At 49.2% G+C, this 25,121-nt stretch overlaps 1 protein-coding gene across 1 annotated transcript in view; it reads right to left on the reverse strand.

Moving 5' to 3' along the window:
• Positions 1-25,121, reverse strand: part of LOC146009416 (transient receptor potential cation channel subfamily V member 6-like) — a 92,239-nt gene that overhangs the window by 52,008 nt on the left and 15,110 nt on the right. The window contains exons 3-4 of the mRNA XM_083149748.1: positions 24,166-24,288; positions 22,116-22,253 (exon numbers count right to left, since the gene is read on the reverse strand). Coding sequence (XP_083005874.1) covers positions 22,116-22,253; positions 24,166-24,288 — 261 coding nt within the window. The remainder of the gene's footprint in view (positions 1-22,115; positions 22,254-24,165; positions 24,289-25,121) is intronic.

Below are 25,121 nucleotides of genomic sequence, written 5' to 3' on the forward strand. Positions count from 1 at the left end.
AGGCATGGATGTGTGTGTGTGTGTAATAGTGAGTATTGGAGGCATGCATGTGTGTGTGTGTGTAGTAGTAGTGAGTATTGGAAGCATGCATGTGTGTGTCTAAACCCACACAATATAGTGTGAGATTACATGTTTAAGGGAGGAGAGGTGCGTTATAAGAGGCGTTGTTGGTGTAGTGTTATGGGGTGTTGGGTGGTAGGTACATATGGTGGTGTAGAGTGACGTTTGGTGGCAGCAGGTTATGGAGAGTGTAAATAGATGTGTGGATGTGTTAGGTGAAGTAGTGTGAGGTGCATGTGTATTGCAGATGTGAGTGTAAAAGTTGAGGTTGTGTGTTTTGTGAGTGGTGTAGGGTGCAGGAGATAATAGAGATATAGGGTAAGTAGTGTGAAGCCTGTGGCATGGAGTTGTGAGTATAGGGAGGCATGGGTCGGTGCGCGTGTGTGTGCGTATGTGTGAGTATTGGAGGCATGGATGTATGTGTGTGTGTAATAGTGAGTATTGGAGGCATGCATGTGTGTGTGTGTGTGTGTAGTAGTAGTGAGTATTGGAAGCATGCATGTGTGTGTCTAAACCCACACAATATAGTGTGAGATTACATGTTTAAGGGAGGAGAGGTGCGTTATAAGAGGCGTTGTTGGTGTAGTGTTATGGGGTGGTGAGTGGTACTTACATATGGTGGTGGAGAGTGACGTTTGGTGGCAGCAGGTTATGGAGAGTGTAAATAGATGTGTGGATGTGTTAGGTGAAGTAGTGTGAGGTGCATGTGTATTGCAGATGTGAGTGTAAAAGTTGAGGTTGTGTGTTTTGTGAGTGGTGTAGGGTGCAGGAGATAATAGAGATATAGGGTAAGTAGTGTGAAGCCTGTGGCATGGAGTTGTGAGTATAGGGAGGCATGGGTCGGTGCGCGTGTGTGTGCGTATGTGTGAGTATTGGAGGCATGGATGTGTGTGTGTGTGTAATAGTGAGTATTGGAGGCATGCATGTGTGTGTGTGTGTGTAGTAGTAGTGAGTATTGGAAGCATGCATGTGTGTGTCTAAACCCACACAATATAGTGTGAGATTACATGTTTAAGGGAGGAGAGGTGCGTTATAAGAGGCGTTGTTGGTGTAGTGGTATGGGGTGGTGGGTGGTACTTACATATGGTGGTGGAGAGTGACGTTTGGTGGCAGCAGGTTATGGAGAGTGTAAATAGATGTGTGGATGTGTTAGGTGAAGTAGTGTGAGGTGCATGTGTATTGCAGATGTGAGTGTAAAAGGTGAGGTTGTATGTTTTGTGAGTGGTGTAGGGTGCAGGAGATAATAGAGATATAGGGTAAGTAGTGTGAAGCATGTGGCATGGAGTTGTGAGTCTTGTGAGGCATGGGTCGGTGCGCGTGTGTGTGTGTATTGGAGGCATGGGTCTGTGCGCGCGTGTGTGTGAGTATTGGAGGCATGGATGGGTGTGTGTGTGTGTGTGTGTGTGTGTGTGTGTGTGTAGAGTTGTGAGTATTGGAGGCATGGATGTGTGTGTGTAGTCATGTGTGTGTGTGTGTGTGTGTGTGTGTGTGTGTGTGGTAGTGAGTATTGGAGGCATGCATGTGTGTGTGTGTGTGTGTGTGTGTGTGTCTAAACCCACACAATATAGTGTGAGATTACATGTTTAAGGGAGGAGAGGTGCGTTATAAGAGGCGTTGTTGGTGTAGTGGTATGGGGTGGTGGGTGGTACTTACATATGGTAATGTAGAGTGACGTTTGTTGGCAGCAGGTTATGGAGAGTGTAAATAGATGTGTGGATGTGTTAGGTGAAGTAGTGTGAGGTGCATGTGTATTGCAGATGTGAGTGTAAAAGGTGAGGTTGTGTGTTTTGTGAGTGGTGTAGGGTGCAGGAGATAATAGAGACATAGGGTAAGTAGTGTGAAGCCTGTGGCATGGAGTTGTGAGTATTGGGAGGCATGGGTCGGTGCGCGTGTGTGTGTGTGAGTATTGGAGGCATGGATAGGTGTGTGTGTGTGTATTGGAGGCATGGATGTGTGTGTAGTAGTGAGTATTGGAGGCATGCGTGTGTGTGTGTGTGTGTGTGTGTGTAGTTTTGAGTATTGGAGGCATGCATGCGTGTGTGTGTGTGTTTAAACCCCCACAATATAGTGTTTGATTACATGTTTAAGGGAGGAGAGGTGTGTTATAAGAGGCGTTGTTGGTGTAGTGTTATGGGGTGGTGAGAGGTACTTACATATGGTGGTGGAGATTGACGTTTGGTGGCAGCAGGTTATGGAGAGTGTAAATAGATGTGTGGATGTGTTAGGTGAAGTAGTGTGAGGTGCATGTGTATTGCAGATGTGAGTGTAAAAGGTGAGGTTGTGTGTTTTGTGAGTGGTGTAGGGTGCAGGAGTAAATAGAGATATAGGGTAAGTAGTGTGAAGCATGTGGCATGGAGTTGTGACTATTGGGAGGCATGGGTGGGTGCACGTGTGTGTGTGTGTGAGTATTGGAGGCATGGGTGTGTGTGTGTAGGTGTGAGTACTGGTGGCATGAATGTGTGTGTGTAGTAGTGAGTATTGGAGGCATGCATGCGTGTGTGTATGTGTGTGTGTGTAGTAGTAGTAGTAGTGAGTATTGGAGGCATGCAGGGGTGATAGTGCGGTAAGGGAGGAGAGGTGCGTTAGATGCGGGGTTGGTGGTGTAGTGGTATGGGGTGGTGGGATGGTAGGTCGGGTACTGTACAGTGGTGGTCAGTGGCAGCAGGGGTGATAGTGCGGTAAGGGAGGAGAGGTGTGTTCGGTAAGGGAGGAGAGGTGCGTTAGATGCGGGGTTGGTGGTGTAGTGGTATGGGGTGGTGGGATTGTAGGTCGGGTCCTGTACAGTGGTGGTCAGTGGCAGCAGGGGTGATAGTGCGGTAAGGGAGGAGAGGTGTGTTCGAAGCGGCGTTGGTGGTGAAGTGGTATGGGGTGGTGGGATGGTAGGTCGGGTACTGTACAGTGGTGGTCAGTGGCAGCAGGGGTGATAGTGCGGTAAGGGAGGAGAGGTGTGTTCGGTAAGGGAGGAGAGGTGCGTTAGATGCGGGGTTGGTGGTGTAGTGGTATGGGGTGGTGGGATGGTAGGTCGGGTCCTGTACAGTGGTGGTCAGTGGCAGCAGGGGTGATAGTGCGGTAAGGGAGGAGAGGTGTGTTCGAAGCGGCGTTGGTGGTGAAGTGGTATGGGGTGTTGGGTGCCATAAGCCTACTAAAATAGTAAATGCTGCATGTACTGGGCCTGTTTACTACTTTAGCACACCTATTATGGCACCCAGCACCCCATGGTGGGAGAGGCATTGTAGTGGTATGGGGTGGTGGGATGGTAGTTAGGGAGCGGAACAGTGGTGGTCAGCGTCAGCAGGGGTGACAGTGGGTTGGTACTTACTGTTGGTCAGCGGCAGCAGGGCATCCAGAGTGCGTCGATAGCAGGGGCTGGAGGGTGGCGCTGGATGGTATGATGTCCAGGACAGCATCAGGCAGCGGCAGCTGTGGTCAGCAAGGCTAGCGGTGCACTGTGCACCTGCGATCCGGGCGTCTGTGGGCGGGCAGTTTGTGCGGAGGCAGCTCTCTGGGCTGGCAGCGGCTGGTGGTGCGCTGTGCACCTGCGGGCACTGCTGTCCATCCTTCGATCCGTCCGGGTGTGGGGGGATGCGCGGGCAATGTGGGCGGAGCCAGCGTCGTGTGTCGATCCGGCCGGGTGTGGGGGGATGCGCCTTTGGACGGCGTGCAGCAAGGGGCAGGCAATGTGGGCGGAGCCAGCGCCGCGTAATGTAGCTGGGCTGGCAGTGGCTGGTGGTGCGCTGTGCACCTGCAGGCAGTGTGTGCGGAGGCAGCCTCAGCACTGCTGTCCTCGAGCCGGCCGGGTGTGGGGGAATGCTTGGACGGCGTGTAGTAAGGGGCGGGCAATGTGGGCGGAGCCAGCTCCGTCTGTCGATCCTGCCGGGTGTGGGGGGATGCGCCTTTGGAAGGCATGTAGAAAGGGGGCGGGCAATGTGGGCGGAGCCAGCGTGACACACTTCTGGCCGGGTGTGTGGGGGGGGGCGTCCTCGGACGGAGGGTATTTGTGCTGGGAGGGGCAGGGGGGGGGGGGTGGGAGTGTTTGCGCTGAGTGGTAGGTGACTTGCTGCAGCTGCCTGGTGTAGAAGCCAGGGCAGTGTATGACGTTGGCCAGGTCTGTGTGTATGTGGAGCCCCGCCCACCGTTAGAGACTGGGTTTGAGTGACAGATCTGGCTAAATATATAAGAGATATATATATATATAATATACTGTAAATTGTATGGTTACATTCTTGACATAACGGGGGAAATTTACTAAGAATACGAATACAAATAATTGTATTTGTATTCTTGCTACGAATTAATACGACTGCATACCTCGTATGCGAAGTCGTGTTCCGGAGGGGGATTTACAAAGCAGTCATATACGCCTGCTTTGTAACCCTCCGATGTCATATTCATTCGTATTAGCTGGCCGTATATACGGCCGCTAATACGAATTCGTACAGGCAGTCTGCACAGATCAGTCAGATCCGTGATGGCTGCAGAGTGTTTAAAAAATACAGAAATAAAAATAAATAAAAAAAACGGCGTGGGGTTCCCCCAACAGCTGTAACCAGCAGGTAATTAAAAATCAGGGAACCCGACAAATAGGGGTTCCCCGATTTTTAACAACCAGCCCCAGGCTCCAGGTCCGGGGCTGGTTCCCAAAATACGGGGGACAAAATGAGTAGGGGTCCCCCGTATTTTAAGAACCAGCCCCAGGCACAACCAGCCAGCAGGGTAATGCCACAGCCGGGGGACACTTATTATATAAGGTCCCGCGGCCAAAGCATTAACCCTACCGACCAGTCAGCCTGGCCAGGGGTCCTGGGGGAGTGGGGACCCCCCCAATAACTTACCTGACCAGGCTGAAGCCTGGTGCTGTCCCCGGTGGCCCTGTGCGGTGGCCACCGGGCTGATAAAATGGTGTAAAAAAAAAAGATGAAAAACTATTGTCTTATACCGTGGAACTATGAGTCCCAGCAAGCCTCCCCCGCATGCTGGGACTTGGAGAACCACAAGTCCCAGCATGCGGGGCATTAAAGGGACTGCTGGGTCTTGTAGTTCCACAGTACAAGAAATAGTTAAATAAACACACTGACAAGCCAGAAAAATAAAAGTTTAATACATACATTACACAAACACACTGATACTTACCTATCTTGAGCCCGTCGGTAGGTCCCTGGGTCCGGTCCAGTGGCTTGGTTTCAGGGCCTTGGTTCTGGGGCTGGTCCGGTCCGGGGCTCCAGGGCTGAAGAGTCCGGGGTCCAGGATCCGTTGTAATCCAAAGGGGTACCCTGGGAAGGAAATCCTACTCACCTGCTTCTCTGGCGACCATCCCGGCATCTTCTCTTCAAGTCGTGCTGCTCCCGGCTGCTGGTACCCACTCCGCTCCGCTCGGACACTGCTGGAGAGACGCAGAGATATTCATATTTCCCCGCCTCTACTCAGAATGATTTTTATTGGCCGCCTAGCGTCCAATCAGGAGCCGACTTTCTCGGCGTCTCTCCAGCAGTGTCCGAGCGGAGCGGGTACTAGCAGCCGGGAGCAGCGCGACTTGAAGAGAAGATGTCGGGATGGTCGCCAGAGGAGCAGGTGAGTAGGATTTCCTTCCCCAGGTACCCCTTTGGATTACAACGGATCCTGGACCCCGGACTCTTCAGCCCTGGAGCACCGGACCGGACCAGCCCCAGAACCAAGCCACCGGACCGGACCCAGGGACCTACCGACGGGCTCAAGATAGGTAAGTATCAGTGTGTTTGTGTAATGTATGTATTAAACTTTTATTTTTCTGGCTTGTCAGTGTGTTTATTTAACTATTTCTTGTACTGTGGAACTACAAGACCCAGCGGGCCCTTTAATGCCCCGCATGCTGGGACTTGTGGTTCTCCAAGTCCCAGCATGCGGGGGAGGCTTGCTGGGACTCATAGTTCCACGGTATAAGACAATAGTTTTTAATCCTTTTTTTTTACACCATTTTATCAGCCCGGTGGCCACCGCACAGGGCCACCGGGGACAGCACCAGACTTCAGCCTGGTCAGGTAAGTTCTGGAGGGGGGGGACCCCTTTATTGGGGGGGTCCCCACTCCCCCAGGACCCCTGGCCAGGCTGACTGGTCGGTAGGGTTAATGCTTTGGCCACGGGACCTTATATAATAAGTGTCCCCCCGGCTGTGGCATTACCCTGCTGGCTGGTTGTGCCTGGGGCTGGTTCTTAAAATACGGGGGACCCCTACTCATTTTGTCCCCCGTATTTTGGGAACCAGCCCCGGACCTGCAGCCTTGGGCTGGTTGTTAAAAGTCGGGGAACCCCTATTTGTCGGGTTCCCTGATTTTTAATTACCGGCCCGGCTCTTTCAGCCTGGTGCTGGTTACAGCTGTGGGGGGGACCCCACGCTGATTTTTTTTTCATTTATTTATTTATTTTTCTATTTTTTTTACACTAAAGCCTGCACGGATCTGACTGATATGATGGAACTGACTGATATGATGGATCTGACTGATATGATGGATCTGACTGATATGATGGATCTGACTGATATGACGGATCTGACTGATATGACGGATCTGACTGATATGATGGATCTGAATGATATGATGGATCTGACTGATCCGTGCAGGCTTCTGACAAATACGACAGAAAAATAAAGTGTATTTTCCTGCCGTATATTCGTGGCAGTTTTACACCAATTAGCAGCCGTATTATCAGTACGGCTGCTTAGTAAATCAGGAACCACCATTCTTTTGAATGGTGATTTCTGTCGTATCCTATCGATGGTGTAGACATTCGTATTTGTAAATACAAATACGAATGTTCCATCAATATGAATACGAATACACCGAGAAAAATCGTATTTTCGTAGGAAAATACGATTTTTTTCTACAAAATCAGCTTAGTAAATTTCCCCCAACGTGACATGACCCATGTGATCTGAGAGGTTTACAATCACTTGGGGCGGGATGCTATATAGCAGAAATGCGGTAAAAACCCCGTTTTCGGGGTTTCTACCGCATTTCTATATGCTATATGGCGCCTCCGCAGTGTCAGCGCTGCGGAGGGAATCGCCAGCTAAAGCTGGCGAATCCCTGCAGAAGCCTATGGGCTTCTTACCGCAGCGCTGTTTGAGGGATCCGTCACGGATCCCTCCCAGCGTGCCCTGCGGCCGGCGCCGGGGTCTGCGCATGCGCAGATGGACTCCCGGGTCACAGACCCGGAAGTCCAGTGCCGGCACCGCATCGCAAGGGACAGCTCTTACCGCAAGAGCTGTCCCTTGCATGAATAACGGCATATGTTATAGCATATGCCGTTACTAATAATGCGATGTCCGGCGAAGGGGGGCCGCGGATGTTATAACATCCCGCCCATGATCACCAAGACCAATTTTGGCATTTTTGACATTTGGACTCAGTTGAAGTTAGGCAATTGCTACAACCCATAATGGAGTATACCCCCCCCCCCCCCACACACACACACTCACACTACTATTCATTCCCCCCACACACTACTATTCATACCACCCCCAATCATTAGTCAGTAAGATACAATAGGCCCTTAATTACATTTCTGCTCATGTGAACCTTAACTTGGACTGCATACGACTGAGCCATGCACACTACTCAGTAGAGGGGTAGGATACATGCGGATTGCCTGGGTTACAGACTTAGAGGTACAGATATTATAACATGGAAGGGGCTTCTTATAGAGTGCCTGAGCAGGGCCATCTTTCCCATTGGGCACGATGGCCAGTTGCCCAGGGGCCCTTTGACCTAAGGGCCCACCGCAATGGGGAAGAAAGCACTGCCCGTACACCCACTCCAGCCGGAGGTGTCAGCTCGGGGTGGTCCTGTCAGCCATCTGCCCGTTCTCTATCATGCCCGATGCATGCTGCTGTCCGTGGTGCTGATCCCCGCCTGTGGCCTCTGCCTCCTCAGCCTCCTGCAGTGCAGACCCGCACCCAGACACATTTTAAAAGATCCACAGGTGGAGCTAATTATGTCACCTGTGATTCTGTGTGGAGACCTGCAAAACGTGCACTGTTGGGGGTACTTGAGGACCAGGGTTGGGAACCACTGGTATAGATGGTTCAAGTATCGGTAGATGGTTCAAGTGCCAAAACCTCAAGAAATAGGGTAGATCTTCGTGGAGGATCATGGCCACCTTATTTCAGAAGAGGTGCAGGATAGAAGCCCCACCCCCACCACCATCTGTGTAACAAGTTGCATAGCACTGTATTGCACCCCCAGCATATGTTGGGGAACCCACGTTACATTTTTGCAAAGTCAATGGGGCATCTATAAACGTGGGCATTTCAGCCACCAGCATAATCACTGAGCTAGACACTGTCACCATAATGACTGCACACCAGTAAGAATTGTGCCTGTTGGAGGCTTCCTGAATGATTCATCTATAGAGAATGATTCCATCCAGTGAACCAGTAGTGTTCCAGCTTATAGGTGCCGATTCTGTGGGTGCTTGAGGGCCCGAGCACCCACGAAAATTGATGAGCACCCACCCGCTCAGCAGCGGCCCACCTGCCCGTGTCCCACTGCACTCCCCTCCCTTGTCGCTGGCACAGGTACTGTGGGGGCATTTATGTATTTGGCACTGTGGTGGCATTTATGTATTTGGCACTGTGGGGGCATTTATGTACCTACACTTTGGGGGCATTTATGTATTTGGCACTGTTGCCATAATTTGAATATTGGAGACAACTGTGCTGCGTAATATAAATCAGTATTATTTTGTGGCCACACCCCTTCCCCACAAAGCCACTCCCCTATATTTTTGGCTTGAGCACCCACCAGCAAAAACATAAATCGGCACCTATGTTCCAGCTCCACACTGTGTAACTCATCCGGGGCGGAGCGTAGCTTCCGGAGACTAACGTAGTACTAAGTACCCATGTGTATAGGTCTGCACGTGACTGACACAGGAAGGGGGGGGAACTGGCAGGGTCAGCCCTGGCTGTGTGAGACCGCGGTGCTGGCCCGGGATCAGACCACGGTGCTGGCCCGGGACCTGCACAATGCACCCATGGGAACGGGTGCTGAGCGCACTGACAGCCTGTGGAGAGCTTCTCAAAAACTGTAAAAAAAATCGGTACATTCGGTGCAATTTTTATTTGCCGGTACAGACCGTTAAAAAACAGTACTGTACCGGCAAATTTGGTACAGTTGGAGGGTATGGTATTATACATGCTTTGGACTTCATCACTGTTACTACACTGCACCAGTTACCCTTCATTATTATATATGCTCTGGGCTCCATCGGTGTTACCTTCTATACCAGTGGTGTCAACCTCATGGCCCTACATCTGTTGTCGAACTACACATCCCAGCATGCCCTGCCACAGTTTTAGCAATCCATTCTATAAAATATGTGGCAGGGAATGCTGGGATGTGTAGTTAAACAACAGATGGGGGGCCATGAGTTTGACACCACTGTGCTATACCAATAGCATTCTTCAAAGTCTTCAGTTTCCTGTATTGTCTTCTGTGGTCAATAAACACTACTGTCTGGGGTGTCTCTGGCATGCGGAGTACCCTCATTAAGCTCCTCGGTTCCAGTACCAGCCAGCCCCTACACCTGTGGTTATTTCCAGAAAGGGTCTGACCACAGACGTGACACTCTGTAACCCATTGGGATAGCTGCATAAAGGTCTCAAATGTGTGCTCTTTAATGCACTATTTTTTTTCTAATACACATTGTGACAAGGAATCACATACACTGGATAAGATGACGTCTTGGTCTTTATTTTGTTGCAGTCAAACAGCTTACCAGGTAATCAGCACAAGCAAGCATGGTTACAGCATTGCAGCACACAGGTGTCACAGCATAGTACAAAGATTCAGGAACCTCCAGTGGTCCCTATAGTAGCCCACACCCCAGCCTATCACTTGGGCAGCGATTCCACCATTGGGATCAATGACCCTCTGCCCTGGTAACACTTATATCCGGAGAGCACAGGTGCTGCTTAATCAGCCCTACTCACATCACATCAGTTAGAAAACCTGGACTGGATCTGATTTTCCTGCTGCTTCTCTAAAACCTGGACCAGATCCTACACATTATCTTCATGTGGAGTGATGCTGTCCCTGCCACATCTTAAAACCTGGACCACAGAAATCACCGCTCATTGACAGTTGTGTTATGTATTTTGTTTTACCCTGGCTGTAGTTGGGTTAGAACCAGGGATGTGGTACAATATGGTCACTGAATAACTTGAATTTGCACTTCGACATTAGTCCATAATTCCTCCTGTAGCACCTCCTATGCAAGATCTACCCAGGAACCCATGTAGCTAGAGTTGGACCATAAATGTGGAGCATGTCAACATTCCTGTATTCTTAAAAAACAGCGTTTCCCAACCTTGGTTCTCCACGTTTACTTGCAGTCCAGAATTTTAGGAGATCCATGCTTGAGCTCAGGTGGTTAAATCAAAATGACTGAGATAAGTCACCTGTACTTATGCATGAACAGCCATAAAACCAGGACTGTTATGGGGCTTTGAAGAAGGAGTTTGGGATATGCTCCATTTAGCTATTGAGATAAATAGTTTAAAGTATTTCTTCTTTGAGTGGAATTAACCCCTTCCCGACATTTGACGTATATATACGTCATGGCCGGGATGTACTTCCCGACACATGACGTATATATACGTCATAACTTTAAACTGTCACCGCATCTAGGGACGCGGTGACAGAGGGACGATGTCTGCTGTCCCTGACAGCAGACATGTCCCAGCATGCCTCCCCCCCGTCGGCGATCGCTGCGATTGGCTGTTCAATGTGAACAGCCAATCGCAGCGTTTTCCTGTGTTCCCGGCGAATCAGACACAGGGATCAATCACCGCCGGGTGTGAGGGGGCGTGAGGGGGTCACCGGTGATGACCACACCTCACCCCACTTCACCCTACCTGCCCCCAAGGCTGTGATTGGTCCATCGGACTGACGGACCAATCACAGCCATGGCGCGTGATTTAAACTAACGGTGACTGCGCTGCAGACGCCATTCCGGTCTGGAATTGTGTGCAGAGCGGTCACCGTGCCAATCTGTCGTGATATACTGACCTGATCCTTGCCTGATACTTACCTGATCACCGCTGGTAGCGTGCTGCCAGCAGCTGGATGCTTCCTGGATCTTGTGACTTTCTGTGTGCTGCTGCTGCAGTGTCATAGAGTGAGAGATAGTGAGAGATAGTGAGAGATAGTGAGAGATAGTGAGAGATAGTGAGAGATAGTGACAGAGAGTGATAGAGAGTGCTATATTTTGTGTCTGCTGCCCCCCCTTTTGTGCTGATCAGTATATCTGTGCTGATCAGCAACTTTTTGGGGGTGCAGGTTTTATTTTTTTATATATATATACCTGTCAGTTGCACCAAAGGTTGTGCTGCCTGTGCAACTGACTGCTGCCCCCCCTGCTGCCCCCCCTTTTGTGCTGATCAGTATAAATTAACTGATCAGCAACTTTTTGGGGGTGCAGGTTTTTTTTTATATATATACCCTGTCAGGTTGCACCCACAGTTGTGTGCCTGCTGCCCCTCACTGCTAATCAGTGTTGCATCACTGCATCACTGATCTGCAGTTTTTTTTTTTGGAGAGTGCAGTGGGGTTTTGTTTTTACACCCAGGTTGCTTTTGTGGGTGTCCTGTGGCCGCTGAGCGCTGATCAGTGACGTACATCACTGAACAGCATTTTTGGCACAGGGTTGATATAATTTTTTTTCTGCAGTTTTTTTAAATAGTTTTTTTTTTTTGGAGAGTGCTGTGGTTTATTTTTTTTAAATTGTTTTTACACCCATGTTGCTTTTGTGGGTGTCCTGTGGCCGCTGAGCGCTGATCAGTGACGTACATCACTGAACAGCATTTTTGGCACAGGGTTGATATAATTTTTTTTCTGCAGTTTTTTTAAATTGTTTTTTTTTGGAGAGTGCTGTGGTTTATTTTTTTTAAATAGTTTTTACACCCACGTTGCTTTTGTGGGTGTCCTGTGGCCGCTGAGCGCTGATCAGTGACGTACATCACTGATCAGCATTTTCGCCACAGGGTTGATCTTTTTTATTGGGATCAAATTCCTGTATAAAGTATTTTTTTTCTGCACTACATACACACTACACACTACATACCCCCCGTGTTGAAATAAAGTTTGTACCCCCCCTACACTATACACGTGTTGAAACATTACACTTACAGAAACACAAAAATAAAAATGGCATCCCAAATGTCATCCCAAATGTCATCCCAGTCATCCAGAAGAATGTATTCAGCGGAGGAGGCATATGCCATACTTGCCTCTGACTCTGACACAGCCAGTGATGCAAGCGGGGAATTTGAAGGATTCGTCTTAACCTCATCTTCCTCCTCTAGTGATGAGGGACCCCCTCAAAGACGCCTCCGTAGAGCAGCTGAGACCCCCCCCCCAAATGATTGATCCCGTATGGACCCCACCACCAGACAATTTTGAGCCCCAGGTTCCTGAGTTTTTGGCCATCCCAGGAATCCAATTTGATTCAACAGGTCTCAGAGAAATTGACTTTTTAAAATTATTTTTCTCTGATGATTTTATAAATTTAATGGTGGACCAAAGTAATTTATATGCCCAGCAGTTTATTGCTCAAAACCCCACGTCATCATTTGCTAGGTGGACCCCTGTAGATGCAGTAGAGATGATGACGTTTTGGGGTCTGGTGTTACATATGGGCATAGTAAAAAAGCCAGAAATTAGGCAATATTGGAGTACAGATGTTCTGTACAGCACCCCACTTTACCGTATGGCCATGGCTCGGACTCGTTTTGAGACAATCCTTAAATTTTTACATTACACCGATAATGCACAGTGCCCACCCAGAGATGATCCCACCTTTGACCGGCTATTCAAAGTCAGGCCGGTCATTGATCATTTCAGTGCCAAATTTGCAGAGATGTACATCCCTGAAAAATTTATTTGTATCGACGAGTCCCTTATACATTTTAAAGGAAGGGTTAAATTCCGCCAGTACCTTCCCAGTAAGAGGGCAAGGTATGGCATAAAAATGTATAAACTGTGTGAAAGCACCTCAGGGTACACCCACAGGTTTAGGGTATATGAAGGGAAGGATTCAAGAATTGAACCGCCAGAATGCCCCCCCTCCCTCGTAGGTGTTAGTGGAAAAATTGTCTGGGATTTAGTGCACCCCTTCCTGGATAAAGGTTATCACCTCTATGTGGATAACTTTTACACTAGCATCCCCCTGTTTAAGGCCCTTGGTTCAAGAGGTACAGCAGCTTGCGGTACTGTGCGCAAGAACCAAAGAGGCCTCCCAAAAACGCACATTGCCCAAGTACTGAGAAGGGGTGAAAGCAGGGCACAATCCACCGAAAATATGTTGTTGGTCAAATATAAGGACAAGAGGGATGTCCTTATACTGACAACAATTCATGGAGACAGTACCACCTCCGTCCCTGTACGAGGTACCAGTACCCACACCTCAAAACCTAATTGTATCCTAGATTACAATAAGTACATGGGCGGAGTGGATCTTTCAGATCAGGTACTGAAGCCATACGGTGCCCTGCGGAAAACAAAAATCTGGTACAAGAAGCTGGCCGCAGTGTCGGACTGGGGTATAAAGGGCCGACCAGGGAAATCACTCATAGGGGCCCACCGAGAGGCGGGGTCATTTGCTTTAAGGGGTGTGGCCGCCAGACCAAAGGGGTGTGGCCTCCTGACCAGAGAGGTGCATCTGCCCATGCCTTTCCTGTATCCTAATGCACTTTAACATAATGCCACACACCATAATCCTCATTAAACATAATGCCACACACCATAATCCTCATTAAATATAATGCCACACACTGTAATGCCCTTTAACATAATGCCACACACCGTAAAGCCCATTACACATAATGACACAAATCATAATGCCTATTACATATTATGCCACATAACTGCCTCTTACCTACATGCTGGTTGTCAGAGGTATATTGCTCAGTGCCAGGGGATACATGCTTCTTGCTAGCGGTTTAATTCTCATTGCCATGAGGGATTACATGCTCGTTGCCAGGGGGAGGGGGGACTTTACATAGGGGAAATTACATGTGTGTTGCTATGGAGGGTTACATGCTAGTCGCTAGGGGGATTTAGTGTATATGCTTTTGTCAGGGGCAAGGAGGGTTTGCATGCTCATTGCCAAGGGATTTTACATGTTTGCTCGTTGCCAAAGGGTTTTACATGCTTGTGGCCAAGGGGGCTTCCTTTCAAACAGCATGCCAGCTCTACTGGAATCTGCACTTCCGGGTAGCGCTGCGCTCCTCCGACAGGCACTAGAGGTATGGCAGTACAAGGCGCAGGCATTTTTGGAGGGGCATTTGCCATAGAGACACAAAGAGAGGCCGGGAAGAATGTGTGTTGCGGCCTGAAGCTGTCGGTGGCAGCATGCACATTGTCCAGCGCCAGTGGCGTATCCTGAAATTTAGCTCCCCCAAGCCAAAAAAGTCGTCGTCCCCCACCCACCCACACAAGCAATTTTTGGGTAAGCAAGTCAAATTTTTTGTGCCCCTTGATGGGATAAACATTTTAAAGGGATAGCACATGCCGAAGGTAAAAGGAGTGTGGTCTCACAAGGAAGGGGTGTGGCCGCACAACGGTACCGCCAAAAGTACAGGGAGGCAGGGGTGACAGGGAGATAGTTGGTGACAGGGGAACCATATAGGGCAGGCATGTCCAAACTATGACCCTCCAGCTGTTGTGAAACTACAAGTCCAATCATGCCTTGCTACAGTTTTGCTATAAAGGAATGCTAAAACTATGGCAAGGCATGCTGGGATGTGTAGTTTCACAACAGCTGGAGGGCCACAGTTTGGACATGCCGGATATAGAGACTCTGGGGCACTAAACATGGAATAATAGAGTATTATTTACAGTATATGCAGCAGCAGGTGGAATCTGTGCAGTTCTGCTTCGGAGGTGCACAGCGTGATCACCCCACTATGTACGCAGCACCTGGGGTCTCAAAGTCTATACAAAATATCTAGGGAAAGCTATATTGTTGCTACACACACACATCTCCTATATATTTGGCTACATCTGTCACTCAAAGTGGGTGTCTGTGTCTATAACGCTCTGTTCCTGGACTTTCCTCTTAATGTGTGATTGCCTTCATCTGTGCTGAACACCTTTCTGAGAAATTAACCTGTTTAAAACAGGTGATGGCAATCATACATTAAGGGGAAGTCTAGAAACAGAGCATTGTGTCCCTCCTGGAGAGGGTCATGTTGGGAGGTACAGATGGGTCTTGTCCCATCTTTGCAGGGGACGGCGCTTCTATCCGTTCCCCCGGGTCCCCGCCGGCTTGCCGGCGGTAACCCGGGGTCCCCGCCGCCTGCCCGCACCCCCCCTAACCCCCCCTAACCCTGTCCGTCTCCCTGAGGCGGAGACGGACAGGGTTTCCGTCGCGCTAGCGCCGGAGACTGAGACGCGCGTGCGCGTGAGACGCACGCGCGTCTCAGTCTCCTCGCTGGCGAGGCTGCTGGCGGGTCGCCAGCGCGTACGTTCTGGCGACCCGCCAGCAAGGATGTAGTACAGCACATACTATATGTGACCGAGAACCAGCCCAGTGAGCCCACAGACAGTGCCAGACACCCACTGCCTTCCCATGTTGCCCAGCACTGCTACTCCACAGCCACCAGGTGAGCGCCCCCCTCCCGCGATTTGCGGAACCCCCCCCCCCCCCGCGCGCCCCCCCCCTCCCGCGATTCGCGGAAAAAACACCCGCTCCCGCGCGACCCACCCTACCGCGATTCGCAGCAAAAACACCCCCGCGACCCCCCCTCCCGCGATTCGCTGCAATAAGAACCCCCCCACGACCCCTCCCGCAATTCGCGGCATAACCACCACCCCGCGACCCCCCTCCCGCGAATCGCGGCAAACCCTCCCCCGTAACCCCCCCCCCCCCGATTCGCGGAAAAAACACCCCCCCCGCGACCTCCCTCCCGCGATTCGCGGCAAAAATAAACCCCCCCGCGACCCCCCCCCTTGCACGATTGGCGGCACCCCCCCCTGCGACCCCCCTCCCGCGATTCGCGGCACCCCCCCCCCGCAATTCGCAGCAGCCCCAGGATTAAATGGCACATGCAAAACACTGACATGGCTATGGTCGACAATGAAAAAGGTTGACATGAGTTTTTGAAGATTTATTTTTAATTTTTTTAATTTTTTCATATTCATTGTCATGTGTCGACATTGACACCAATGAAGTGGCACACTTATGTCAACATTTACATGTGTTGACCTTTCTGTGTTGATTTTTTCTTGTGGCGATTCGCGTCACCCCCCCGCAACCCCCCCTCCCGCGATTCGCGGCACCCCCCGTGACCCCCCACCTCCCGCAATTCGCGGCAACCCCCCACCGGAACCCCTGTGAACCCCGCCCTCCCGCGATTCACGGCACCCACCCCCGCGACCCCCCCTCCCGCAATTTGCGGCACCCCCCAGTGATTCGCGGCAGCTCCAGAATTAAATTGCACATGGAAAACACTGACATGGCTATGGTCGACAATGAAAAAGGTTGACATGAGTTTTTGAAGTATTTTTGTCATTTTTTGAATATTTTCATATTCATTCTCATGTGTCGACATGGACACCAATGAAGTGCCACACTTATGTCAACATTTACATGTGTTGACCTTTCTGTGTTGATTTTTTTCTTGTGGCGATTCGCGTCACACCCCCCGCAACCCACTCTCCGGCGATTCGCGGCACCCCCCCCGCGACCCCCCCCCCTCCCGCAATTCGCGGCAACCCCCCACCGGAACCCCCATGAACCCCGCTCTCCCGCGATTCGCGGCACCCACCCCCCGCAACCCCCCCCCTCCCGCAAATCGCGGCACCCCCCGCGATTCGCGGCAGCCCCAGGATTAAATGGCACATGCAAAACACTGGCACGGCTGTGGTCGACAATGAAAAAGGTTGACATGAGTTTTTGAAGATTTATTTCATTTTTTTAATGTTTTCATATTCATTGTCATGTGTCAACATGGACACCAATGAAGTGGCACACTTATGTCAACATTTACATGTGTTGACCTTTCTGTGTTGATTTTTTCTTGTGGCGATTCGTGTCACACCCCCCCGCAACCCCCCCTCCCGCGATTCGCGGCACCCCCCGTGACCCCCCACCTCCCGCAATTCGCGGCAACCCCCCACCGGAACACACGTGAACCCCGCCCTCCCGCGATTCGCGGCACCCAACCCCGCGACCCCCCCCTCCCGCAATTCGCGGCACCCCCCGTGATTCGCGCCAGCTCCAGAATTAAATTGCACATGGAAAACACTGACATGGCTATGGTCGACAATGAAAAAGGTTGACATGAGTTTTTGAAGGTTTTTTTTTCATTTTTTGAATATTTTCATATTCATTCTCATGTGTCGACATGGACACCAATGAAGTGCCACACTTATGTCAACATTTACATGTGTTGACCTTTCTGTGTTGATTTTTTCTTGTGGCGATTTGCGTCACACCCCCCCCACACACAACCCCCACTCCCGCGATTCACGGCACACACACACACCTCCCCCGCGATTCTCGGCACCCCACCCCGCGACCCCCCCTCCCATGATTCGCCGCAACCCCCGCCCCGTAACCCCCCCTCCCGCAATTTGCGGCACCCCCCCCGCGGTTCGCGGCAGCTCCAGAATTAAATTGCACATGGAAAACACTGACACGGCTATGGTCGACAATGAAAAAGGTTGACATGAGTTTTTGAAGTTTTTTTTTTTATTTTTTGAATGTTTTCATATTCATTTTCATGTGTCGACATGGACACCAATGAAGTGCCACACTTATGTCAACATTTACATGTGTTGACCTTTCTGTGTTGATTTTTTCTTGTGGCGATTCGCGTCACACCCCCCCACCCCCCCCCCACCGCAACCCCCACTCCCGCGATTCACGGCACACACACACACCCCCGCGATTCTCGGCACCCCACCCCGTGACCCCCCCTCCCGTGATTCACGGCACACCCCCCGCGACCCCCCCTACCATGATTCGCCGCAACCCCCGCCCCCGTAACCCCCCTCCCGCGATTTGCGGCAACCCACCCCGCGACCCCCCTCCCGCGATTCTCTGCAATCCCTCCCCTCCCGCGATTCGCAGCATCCACCCCCCCACAACCCCCCCTCCTGCAATTCGCGGCACCCCCCGCGACCCCCCCTCCTGCAATTCGCGGCACCCTCCGCGACCCCCCCTCCCGCGATTCGCGGACACCTAAGTTGCAATACAGGGCATCTTTCATACAATTCTAACCATATTTCTCATATACAAACGTTCACAAATTAAGGGGGCGCAGCCCCTTACGACGGTGTGAAGAGCGCCCGTAGGGCGCGATGAATCACCTAGTATTCATATATAAAACAAGAACCACATTATATACATTGATATAGCCAGATCCACATTGGAAAACCTATGTTCACCATTAATGAACCTCAATGGTATAATTATGTACCACTAGAAGGGAGACAACTTGAATACGAGAACATTTCTCGAACGCCTCATTGTGCAGTAATTTGCAATGCACTTATTTCTAATTTTAAAAAAAGTTGGTCACTCTAAAAAAACACATACCTATAGGGGGCAAATAGAAACTGGATTAATGAGGGTTTTTTGTCAGTATGGTATCACCAAGCTTGGCCCATCTCATCCATCAAACATGTGACTTTACTATTGATGCCCCAGATCCTAAGTACTGCACATGCAGCATGAGGGTGACACTGTGCAACGTGCATGATGATATACCCTAACCCCCATCCATTGCTGCTATACCAGGTAATACATTCACTGGCAGTTAGGTCCACATACTGTAGTTCTGCAACTAAATCTAGAGTCAGCACTGCAGGGGCAACCCAGATTCAGCACATACAGTACCTGCGGATGCTCTCCCGGCATCTGGCGCTGTGCTACAGGACATTTGTCAACGCTGGTCTGGGTGCCCGGCATTAGATCCTGGCATTAGATCCTTCCCTTGCCGAGCAGCAGCACAGCAGCAGCGGAGTGTGTCCGACAGCGAGCTGCTCCTCCTACTGACCTCTTCTCCTTCTTTTGGGTCCATAACTACCAGCTTGCTCTGGGACACAGAGAACTGCAACTTGTAGTAAAGTCCCGGACCTCCTGCATCTTACAGAAGCAGCTTCTGCTACCCTGCCTGGGCAGCTTCTGATTGGTTGGCAGATGACGCTGAGAACAGATGTAGCAGAGGGGAAGGATGGGAGGAGGATGGCTCCCTGCAGGATCTGGGCTCTCAGGGTGCCGGCACTCTGCCTCTCACTTCTGACAGACCCCGCTGCCCGCTGCGCTCCCCCCCTGCTTCCGGTTTCTGTAGCGCGCCCCAATAGTTTTTTAGTGTGCACTAGTTACGTCACTATAGGGCGCACTGTCCAGCATATGGATCCTCCTAGCTGCCCTCTCCACCTCCAGCTCACTGCCTCCGCCGGCAGGTGAGTCATCCGCTACTAGTAGCATAGTAGCGGTTAGCTATTGACTACCCAGCAGCGTATAATGTATAGTATTAAGCCCCGCCTTGCTTTTAAAGTGGGCGGAGCTATAAATCAAAGGGGCCCACCGGGGAATCCCCCGGTTCCCCCCCAGGCCAGTCCGAGCCTGGCTGGCCGTGTATATCATCCAGATGGCACTGTATAACGCTTACGTGCTATTCCGTTCTACCAGCCAGAGGGGGACATTTATGCACATTCAAGAGGAAGTCATAAAGGGCCTAATATTTGGGAACCAGCAGGCAGAGGGCCCCAGTACTTCTAGTACTGGCCCCCGTATTGTACCAGGGCAGCATTTTCCTAACGAAATCCCCTCCACTGCAAGAAAGGGCAGGACACAAAAAAGGTGCAAAGTTTGCTATAAAAAGGGAATAAGAAAGCAAACTATTTTCCAGTGTGACACTTGCCCCGACAAACCCGGCCTATGTATAAAGGAGTGTTTTAAAATATACCACACATCTATGGATTATTAGGTTCATCATTTCACCGTGTTTCGGGGGTCTTGCTAATGCCACATAGCACCCACCATTCATTCCACCAGAATCTGAGCTGCAAAATCCAAAAATCACTCCTTCCCTTCTGAGTCCTGCCATGCACCCAACTGGTATTTTTTGGTCACATGTGAGGCATTGCCGTACTCGGGAGAAATTGGGGCACAGATTTTGGGGTGCTTTTTCTCCTTCATACCTTATGAAAATGAAAAATTTTGAGCCAGAACTGCATTTTTGTGTAAAAATATGTAATTTTTCATTTGCACAGCCCAGTTGTATCAAAATTGGTGAAACCCCTGGGGGTTTGAAATGTACACTATACCCCTAGATGAATTCCCTGAGGGGTGTAGTTTGCAAAATGGGGTCACTTGTGGGGGGGTTCCACTGTATTGGTGCTTTGGGGGTCTTGCTAATGCGACATAGCACCCACCAACATTCCACCAGAATCTGTGCTGCAAAATCCAAATATCACTCCTTCCCTTCTGAGTCCTGCCATTTTTTGGTCACACATGAGGCATTGCCATACTCGGGAGAAATTGGGGCACAGATTTTGGGGTGCTTTGTCTCCTTCATTCCTTGTGAAAATGAAAAATTTTGAGCCAGAACTGCATTTTTGTGTAAAAAATTTAATTTTTAATTTTCACTGCCCAGTTGAACCACAATTGGTGAAACCCCTGGGGGTTTGAAATGTACACTATACACCTAGTTGAATTCCCTGAGGGGTGTAGTTTGCAAAATGGGGTCACTTGTGGGGGGGTTCTAATGTATTGGTGCTTCGGGGGTCTTGCTAATGCGACATTGCACCCACCAACATTCCACCAGAATCTGAGCTGCAAAATCCAAATATCACTCCTTCCCTTCTGAGTCCTGCCATGCACCCAAATGGTATTTTTTGGTCACATGTGAGGCATTGCCGTACTCGGGAGAAATTGGGGCACAGATTTTGGGGTGCTTTGTCTCCTTCATTCCTTGTGAAAATGAAAAATTTTGAGCCAGAACTGCATTTTTGTGTAAAAAATTTAATTTTTCATTTTCACAGCCCAGTTGTACCACAATTGGTGAAACCCCTGGGGGTTTGAAATGTACACTATACCCCTATATGAATTCCCTGAGGGGTGTAGTTTGCAAAATGGGGTCACTTGTGGGGGGGTTCCTAACTTTTAGCATCTTATGGTGCCTAGAAACCTACATGGTGCCTAAAAAATAATCTCATAAAAAGGAGGCTCCAAAATCAAGTAGGTGCTCCTTCTATTATGAAGCCTGTGGTTTGGTCAACGTGCACACTAGGGCCACATATAGGATATTTATGAAAACAAAAGAATTGGGGGAATCAATTTTTAGTCACATTTCTCTAGTAAAATCTACTGTGTTCCTTAGAAAAATGTATTAAAATTGAAAATCTGCAAAAAAAATGAAATTTTCAAATTTCACCTACACTTTGTTTTAATTCCTGTGAAACACCTAAAGGGTTAACAAACTTCCAAAATGCTGTTTTGAATACTGTGAGGGGTGCAGTTTTTGAAATGGCATCATTTATGGGGGTGTCTCACATACAAGTCCCTCAAAGTCACATCAGAACTGAACTGGTCCCTAAAAAAATCAGTGTTTGAAATTTTCTTGAAAATTTGAGAATTTGCTATTCATATTTTAAGCCTCCTAGTGTCCAAAAAAATTAAAAGGAGGTTGAAATAATGATGGCAACATAAAGTAGACATATGGTCTTTGTTAGTTATTAACTATTTTGAGTGGTATGATTATTTGTCTCACAAGCAGAAAATTTAACATTTTGAAAATTGCTAAATTTTCCATTTTTTTACGACATTTTGGAATTTTTCACAAAAAAACACAGACTGTATCGACCCAAATTTACCACTAACTTGAAGTAAAATGTGTCACGAGAAAACAATCTCAAAATCACTGGGATAAGTAAAAGCAAAAAAAAGTTATCCCCACTTAAGTGATACATGTCAGATTTGAAAAAAAGGGCTTTGTCAGGAAGGCAAAAACAGGCTGCGGCGGGAAGGGGTTAATATTCTTTGTATGGGATGATTAAATATCTACTCACCGTAATAAAAGGAGTTGGGTTTAAGTTGGAAGTAAGTGCCCACGGCCTGAGGATTGGAAACGTTTGCACCACTTCTAATCAGCTCCTGTACAATTGGCACATGTTGTCGCATCACCGCAATATGCAACGCTGTTTGACCTGTCAGAGGACATATAATGTGAGGCATTAAGCATGAAAGGAAAACAAGCATTGGAATAAATAATAATAATAATAATTAATTGTACATTAATGTGTCCTCATAGCATATGGTTTGTGGAAAGCAAAGTTTTTTCTTGAGTGATAAATAATATCGCCTTAAAGTTAAATGGCAACTTCAATACAGTCACATGATAATGTATGGGGCAGAGAGAGTTTGGATTTTTCATAGCAGCATAAATCCCATCAACCTCCTTTCTCCGATTAAGGCCGGAATCGTACTGTTATGAGCCGCCTCTGGCTAGTCTGGGTTACTGCAGCCTGATTCCTGTATGTGTTGTGTGTGCAGATTCAGCTGCTACGTAATTAGTCCATTACCTCTTTTGGGTCAATCCTATTAGAGGGGTGCGAGGTGCCGTTCGGGTGCTGTTAAAATTGTGAAAATGGCACCCAATTGAAGCCGATCTTGCACCCTTCGCTAGGCTAAATTCTCAATTTCTCGCTGCCCTATGGAGGTGCGAGCACTTTGAAGCAAATTCAGTCCGCCGTAAAGTGCGCTCATTGCCGTGATGATGGCAAGTGTGAATCATAGGGGGCTAGGTGTAGACCATGCATGTCCAAACTGTGGCCCTCCAGCTGTTGTGAAACTACACATCCCAGCATGCAATGCCATAGTTTTAGCATTTCCTATTAGCAAATTTTTGGCAAGACATGATGGGACTTGTAGTTTCACAACAGCTGAAGGGCCATAGTTTGGACATGGGGGGTTAAGCTGCATGACATGGGGGGATAGGTTGAGACAATGGGGTATGGGGGTTAGGATTAGGCACTAATATACTAATTAGCCCTGAAGAGGGATAAAGTGGAGAGAAATAAAGTACTAGCTAATCAGTCCCTGTCATTTTTCAAACACAGCCTGTAACATGGCAGTTCGGAGCTAGTTGGATAGTATCTCTCTACAGCTTAGTACATCTTACCGACATTGTTTTACACCTTGAACCAGTGGCATAATTACTGTAAGGCAGACCCAGCTGCCACTTGGGGGAGCAAGCGGCAGCTGGGTCTGTGTGGGCGCCGGCACCCGCTCGACGCACTGACATGCCACTGCCCACTGGCTGAGCACTGGACGCGAGTCAGCTGCAGCGCGGGTGGGGCCATGGTAGAGGCGACAAATTCCCCCACTGATTCAATTGACTGTACACAGAGCCGGCTATTGGCTATTCTGTACAGGATGGGCTTGCTGGGGCGGATGGGCGTGTTGGGTTGCGTCAGAGCCAGGGGAAGCAGCAGTGTCTGCTGGTCTCTCTGCCTCTCTTCTCCTTCAGCTTCTCCGTTATGCGTGTGACATAACCACGTCACACGCTTGGGAAACACGTTGGAGAGGCGCCACAAACTTTGGCAGGGGGGAGCAAAATTTTATAGTTACGCCACTGCCTGTAGCCCCTAACACACCCACACCAGCATGCCACCCTCTGGCCCCTAACACACCCACACCTGATGCCACCCTCTAGCCCCTAACACACCCACACCAGCATGCCGCCCTATAGCCTCTAACACACCCACACCAGAATGACACCCTCTAGCCTTTAACACGCCCACACCAGCATGCCTCCCTCTAGCCTCTTACACACCCACACCAGCATGCCACCCTCTAGCCTCTAACACACCCACACCAGCATGCCACGCCCCTAACACACCCACACCAGCATGCCACCCTCTAGCCTCTAACACACCCACACCAGCATGCCACCCTCTAGCCTCTAACACACCCACACCAGCATGCCACCCTCTAGCCTCTAACACACCCACACCAGCATGCCACACCCCTAACACACCCACACCAGCATGCCACCCTCTAGCCCCTAACACACCCACACCATTAATATGACATCAGTGAATGCATCTCATTGCCCACCTTGGTAGAGCTCGGAAGTCATCGGCAGGTTAAGGAGTTCCGGGGCATCTTCTAGCAGCACTTTCACCGATTCCAGATTATCATGCAGCACGGCCAGATGAAGCGCAGTCTCACCGACGGCTCCTGGTGATAAGTTTATCATTGGTAAGGGGGGTGGGGTAGAACCCGCACAGACTGAAAATTATGCTATTAATTAAAGAACCAATATGAAGGACTATCCATAGTAAATTCTGCTAGTCAGATAAGTTTATCATTGTAAGACATCAGGTAGTCTGAGGTATGGAGTGATAAATATACAATCGGGCCGGTTTTATAAATGCTGAGAACTAGACATTCCTGATAAACTGCCAATAGTTAGCGCTGCGTGGTTCAGTGTATATGTCTGACAGCCTACCCAATGGTGGAAATATACAGGCCAGGTTAATTCAGGTAACTGATATGCGGCACTGCTATACATCTCAGTTTTGCAGACTCATTACTCTGGTGTCTGATAGGTATTTTTTGTTTATTTTAAATGTATTTTATATTTATGTGTTGGCGTTTGTGTGTGGCAAGTAGGCTCATTTGATTGGCTCCTGTTCCTGTACTGGAGATATGTGTAACCTTCCATTTAAAACACACAGTGCTCAACATGTCAAACAATGGACTCGAACTCTTGACTTCAGCTACTAGAGTCAGCCACTTAACACATGTATACAGTATTCATGCCGATGTTTGTAGTGTGTGGCAGCACACTAATACTGTAAATCTGTGTAGCGGCAATAGTTTCATATACTTAGAATTACAGGGCTTCCTAGGCAGGAGCGAATAGCTCTATGTGACTGTAGTACATGAGTTTCAGAGTTCGAGTCCCCTAAATGGCAAACTTCTGTTATGGTTTGTTTAATGTGCGAGTGCTTTAAATAGCTAATGAAAAACTGTATATCTAAATTATATCAAACAGCTATGAACAAATA

This window comes from Crinia signifera, chromosome 6, assembly GCF_055691185.1.
Source record: "Crinia signifera chromosome 6, ASM5569118v1, whole genome shotgun sequence".
Taxonomy (NCBI): Eukaryota; Metazoa; Chordata; class Amphibia; order Anura; family Myobatrachidae; genus Crinia; species Crinia signifera.